Source organism: Myiozetetes cayanensis, unplaced genomic scaffold, assembly GCF_022539395.1.
Source record: "Myiozetetes cayanensis isolate MyiCay16 unplaced genomic scaffold, myiCay2020 scf6-25, whole genome shotgun sequence".
NCBI lineage: Eukaryota > Metazoa > Chordata > Aves > Passeriformes > Tyrannidae > Myiozetetes > Myiozetetes cayanensis.
The window spans coordinates 4644694-4650559 of NW_026087853.1; the positions used below are offsets into that span (position 1 = coordinate 4644694).

General features: G+C 48.4%; 1 protein-coding gene across 1 annotated transcript; it reads right to left on the reverse strand.

The window, feature by feature from the left end:
- Positions 1 to 2460: 2460 nt before the first annotated feature.
- GPHB5 (glycoprotein hormone subunit beta 5) lies at positions 2461 to 5545 on the reverse strand. The gene is made up of 3 exons (XM_050336488.1): positions 5526 to 5545; positions 4515 to 4719; positions 2461 to 2649 (listed from the first exon to the last, which is right to left on the reverse strand). Exons 1-3 carry the CDS (start codon positions 5543 to 5545, stop codon positions 2461 to 2463), a joined length of 414 nt encoding a protein of 137 aa, XP_050192445.1.
- Positions 5546 to 5866: the final 321 nt, after the last annotated feature.

Genomic DNA, 5866 nt, shown 5'->3' on the forward strand with positions numbered 1-5866 from the left:
AATCATTTAGGTTGGAAAAGGCTTTTAAGGTCATTGAGTCCAACCATTAACCCAGCACTGCCAAGCCCACCATTAGAACATGTCCCGAAGTGCCACATTTACACATCTTTTTAAATCCCTCCAGCGTTCACTTCCCTGGCAAATGGATTGTTGGGCTCTGGTGTCAGCTGGACTTTTGTCACTCAGGGCAAATCCACAGCATCACCAGACACTTTTGCTCTTCTCCTTAAAAGACCATCTTGAAGTGGTCTTTTACCGGTTGGGTTCAGTCAGTACATCCTTCCCACCTTCCTCTTCTGACCTCAGTCTGGTTGTATCACTCAAAACTCTTCTCACACCCTGCAGTGTTTTCATCTGATCACTTGCTGAGGTTTCTACTGCCTCACCATATCTGGGTACAGCCCTTACTTCCTGCTGGCTGCAAAGGAAGTAAGTTTGCCATTTTCTAACCCTACCTTTAATCCTGAGACCATAGCACAGCCAGACTCCATCAGAGAAACTCAATGAAGGAAATGACTTCACATCAAAGAGATGTTTTGCAGGTGTTCACAGCTCTGGCAAAAGAGTTTGCAGGAGTTTATACACATTCTACGTCAGAAATCTCTATGCATAAATAAAGAGGGACACCTTGCTTTGAATTGCTTTCATACTACAATGGTGAGGTTTATTAAAGACACAAAATAATTTGCATGTTTTCCATAATAACTGTGATGCCAGTTAACAATATCAGAGGGATTGTGAGATGCAATTTGAAACAAAACATGAGGACTTTTTAAAGGAGGGTTAGTTAAACTCTTCATCAGCAGAAAACTGCTGCTGTTGGACAGAGCAGTCTCTATCCAAAACTACAGAAGGCAGAGTGATAAAATCACCTCCTTCCTACTCAGTCACAGTGCAGCTTTTCCAGTTCCACTGACAGAAAAAAATGACATCAACTAATAAACTGAAGGTTAAATTAGATCTGTCTCAGTGAGGACAGTACACCTGGAGAAGTTTCAAGCATACATCCCCGGAAATGAAGGTGACTGCATCCAGAAGACAAGGCACTGAATGGGGGGAAGGCAGGTGCAGGTATTACTCTCTGCAGCAATTCTCTCCTAATGGCTATCTGAGAAGGTGTCTTTGTTTTGTAAGCTCCTGTGAGCCTCTCCCACTTGGCAAATCTTCCTGCTTTCACATAATTTCCCATTTTGTTCAGGGGGGAAATGAGGGATGAATGTGGATCTGTCCTGCTGCAGGTGGGAACCAGAGGACAAAGGCACTTCTGTGGCTGTGGTCACAGGGGGCTCTTGCAGCAGCTCCCAGATGTCCCCCTATTTCGGTCTGAGGAGGTGTGAACTGTCCTTTGGCCTGTCTGCTCTCTTTCCTGTCCTGGACTTGTCTCACCCACCATTACTGGATACTCCACAGCTTTCCTGTCAGCTCATCTGGCTGTCCCCCAGCTCTCTGTGCATCCTCAGACGAGCAGGTCTCCATGGAACTCAGACGTGCAGGGAACTGTGGGAACACCCTTCACAGCCCCCTCTTTCCCACCACCTCAGCCAGGGGCTCGCTGAAACCAAACCAGGATCGCTGCATTTTGGCTTGGTCCCTCTAACTCTGGAAATTGTCAGGAGAGACTCCTTGGGCTCTGCAGAGTCTTGATGATTCTACATGAAGCCATTTCCCCTTCAATCCCTGGACAAAAGCAGATGTATCTACGCATTAATGTGTTTCTCTCTATTTCTTTTTTCAAGGAATTGTCCCTTATGAGGCAAAATTTTTTTCCAGGAAAATAATTCTACTTAAGCAAAGCACTCAAATACATGCTTAACTATGGAAGTCCACTGATACTGAGCAAAACACTTAATCATGAGCTTAAGTACTTGGCTGAGTCAGGGCTGAGCATGCATTCACCCTAATTTCAAGGTAGTGATTTGGATACTCGTTTCCATCTCTTTGGCCTTAAGACATTTTTCTTTGGTTGTTATTCCTGAATGACCAGGATAAAAATAACTAATGGAGAGAGGGTGGGAGGGTGAGGTGGTGGAAGTGGTGGTAACTGCATTTATGTTACTGGGAAGGATTTAAATCCCAGGTGAATAAGGAGGCTGTTACAGAGGAGGCAATGCCTTTGTGAGCTGTTTCCTCCTCCCAGTGACTGCTTAGCCCACTTTGCATAAGAAGAGAAGGTCACACAGCATGAAAAGCTCATGAGGAAGGGAAACTGCATCATTCCTTTTCACCACAGGGTTTGCTATTGTAAGGCTGTGCACTAGGTTTCTACAGCAATAATGCTTTGAACAGCAGGAGGAGAGGGGATTAAGCCTCATCTGCCCAGAGAAGCCATTGATTAGGAGTATTAGAAGGTGAGATCAAATTCAGGACCGATTTACACCCTCAGCAATGCTGGAGGAGGTACCAGGGGATGTGAAGCTGGGGAAGAATTTGGCCCCTCCTTGCCTGAGCTGGGGAGGGAGCTCAGTAAGTCTCACACTCGGTGGTGGCGGTGGAGCAGATGTCACAGTCGCACCGGATGGCCACGGGGTAGGTGTAGAAGGGATCCACGTCAGGGGCACACTTGGGCAGCTTCACCGTCACCATCTTGGTCTCGTTGTAGGTGCAGATACGGTGGTGGGACTCGATGTAAGGCGGCTCCAGGATCGGTTTCTGCGGGGGAGAAACGCCGGCCTCAGGCAGGAAGCGAGACAAACATCTGGAGTCCCGGCTTCCCCAGGGGGGATTTAGTGTAAATAGAGGAGCTACTGGATCAGGTGGAAGGGGACATGGAAATAATTTTTAGGCTGCATCCTTCAGCACTTGCCTTTTGGAGCCCTGCCACGGAGGGGGAGTGGGTGCATCTGCGTGTTTCAGTTTGTTTAAAGCATAAAAGCCCCAATTAAAAGCTGCTTGAAGGAAGACGAAAGATTATCCAAAAAGCTGGTTTTCAACAGAATACAAGTGTTTCGACCAAATGCTGCCAAAAGCAGCTGCTTTCTTCCAAAAGCATTGATTTTCCATTAAACACATTCTGCTGGAAACCCCTCCACGTGCACAATCTGACTAAGAGAAGGGGTGCATCCAGGTGCCAAGGGCTGGTTTCTTTCTCAGCCAGACCAGTCTTCCCAGTCAGGCTGCATGTCCCACAAAGCCCAGTGGGTGTACACTGTGAGGAAAGCTCTCAGCACAGCAGCCAGCAGAGAAGCTGAAGTTCCTCCTGAGAAAAACAGCTTGGCCAGAGACCTCAGCCATCAGGAGATGATGGGAGCATGTGGGTCTTGAAACCCACACTGTCATGTGGTATCACAGTGGCATTGCTTTTGATGAAAACATTTTTTTTCCCTAACAGGGACAGCCATTTTCCAAAGACTCCAAAAAGGGGCAGCGCACACAGCAGTAGGAGTCCACTGTCATCCTCTCACTTGCACAGATGGGAAACAGCATAAGATAACACAGCCAGGAGACACTTTAATTTCTTTCTTTCACTCTCTGCTGCCTAAAGAGCCCTCCCTGGAAAACAGGAATGATGGCATGGAAGAGAACAGATGCAGCATCTCATCAAGAAGACATCCAGACACCCTCCCTCTTACAAACCCCCCATCCAAGCACATCGTGCTGCTTCCTAGAAGCTGTTGAGCCTACAGCCAGATGAATTCAGCTGAACTACACCCCAGTGGTATTGCAATACACTAAGAGAGACTGAAAAGTCTGTGCTGCCAGAGGAGCTTGGGGGTAGGGGAAACCAGGTGTTAAGAGGTCCCCTGCAGGAACTTTATCCGACTGTGGAATCTGGCCACTGGTGGCCTTCCCTCTTGTCTCACCAAGTCACAAAGGAGGGCAGTCAGAGCTGTCCCACAAACCCTGGCTCCTCCTCTGGTCACCAGTGCAGACCTTGCCTTCATGTAGCAAAATCCCCCTGAGTGGTTCAAGGCTTCCCTGAATAAATTAAACTGGGATTGGCCCCTTGAGCCTTCCAGTGGCAGAAAGGCAGTGACAGTCAGAAAGTTTTTCTCTGACCTGAGTGTAGATGTGCTTACGCTCTTTCTTTCTCCCCCTGTACACCCCTAAAACTTTAATACTTCATATTTACACAGCACTGTGACTTAAAACAGGACCGAATTAGAAACAGACACTATCTTTGGGATTTCCTTTTCGGAACAAAATATATTACCCATCAAGAGGGGGCTCCATCTTAATCTCAAAGGAATTTTTTTTTCAAGTGAGAAGCAATAAAGTCCTCCTCTCCTTAAAGTGTTCGAGCTGTAAGAGGCTTTCAGATTGCGTAGTAAGAGTTTTACATAAGGGCTTCATTGATGTCATCACATGACGTCCATCCATCCCCCTCTGGAGCAGGGGAAGGAGGGAGGGAACAACCGACCACAAGCGCTGCTGTCAGCGGTGGCGAGGGGGTCACAGAGTGGGACACAGCCCTCGTCTGTTTAGCAGATACCTGCAGGTTATTTAATGCTGGGTGGGTTTCTGTGGAGGGATTTTGTGGGAGGAGGAAGCAGCACCCAGGGATGTCACAGCCTCACCTCCCAGGTCTCGCAGCGACCCCAGCACGCGTCCGTGGTCACCCGCAGCCCCCGGCACCCGGGTTTCTTGGCCAGGAAGGTGAATTCCCGCACGGCACAGCCGATGAAGGTCCTCAGGTCGATGGCAGAGGTCTTGAGTGTGCTGCCACAGCCCCCCAGCAGCAGGAGAAGGAGACCAACCAGGATCACACAGTGGAGCTTCATGCTGAGGCAGAAGGGAGAGAAGTGGAGGGTTGGGAGAGCCAGAACGTCCAGGAGGCACGAAGGGCAAATGGACAGGCTAAGCTGGAGCTGGGACACCCTTTTCTCCCTCTAAACACACTGTTCCCCATCATCACTCAGCCTGAGAGAAGATGGGCAGATGGAGGAATGAGGGGTCACCTACTCCCAGAAGTGGGAAATCTCAGTAAAAAGTTCTGCCAGAGAAAGCAGCAAAGTGCAGACTTTCCCTGCAGAGCAGTGGGAGTTTGCCTGGAAGAGATAAAGCCACCAGCCAGTGCCTCAGCCCCACTGAAATCTCCATGTTGCAGGGTTGCTTTGCAGCAGATGCCTTTCTACCAGCCCTTTTGGGTTTCCTGGAACTCACACAAGGCCAATAACTGAGCAGGTAGGAGCCAAGCATCCCTGAATTTGTGCTATGATCTCAGCATCTCCCAGAAGTGCTACTGGAGCTGCCATTACCAACACCCTGAGCACTGGGCTCGTGCTGTTCATCCCTGAGGTCTGCAGCCAGGGGGGCTGGTTGTCCCTTTGGCACACACTGCCCCACAGCCAGCTCAGACCCAGCCAAGGCTGCCAAGTCAGTGATCAGAGATGGTTAGGCAAGGGGGACATGGCCGAGGTGACCAGAGGAGGCCTAAACTCCTCACACCTGAGCAGCCCAGCCTCCACCAAGACCATCTGATACCTGCTGATCTTCTGCCTCAGTAAAACAAGCAACTGGCTTTTCAGAAAAACTTTCCCTGTCAAAAAAAAAAAAATTCATTTTATACTTTTTTATGCATTTTATACTTCAGATACTTGCACTGCATCCAGGCTTGACACTTCATTTTGAGAAAGTCAGCTACTGCACAGGGCACAGACTGGTGTGCACTGGCCTGTGTCCTCAGCTGGATAGACCAAAATTAGATGAGCTGGGCCTGCCTTTTCCCTGGCTGAGGCTTGAGTCTCTAAGCTCCTGTTAAACCAAATGCTTTAAATTTGCTAAACCAAAGCGATGGACCAGCACACGATGCTTGCTTCATATAAGTCACCATGCATACACTAGAGTCCTACATGTGATTAAATGAGAATATGTGTATATATAAGCTTCAACAGAGTAAAAAAAAGAAAAGATAAAATTCTGTATTTTT

Bases quoted from the DNA above. Each gene is read 5' to 3' on its own strand.
- GPHB5 (XM_050336488.1), bottom strand. From the start codon at position 5,545: ATGCAGTGCAAGTATCTGAA. The intron at 4,720-5,525 runs GTATAAAATGCA...CTTCTGCCTCAG, and splicing joins ATGCAGTGCAAGTATCTGAA to CATGAAGCTCCACTGTGTGA. The intron at 2,650-4,514 runs GTGAGGCTGTGA...TCTCCCCCGCAG, and splicing joins GTCGCTGCGAGACCTGGGAG to AAACCGATCCTGGAGCCGCC.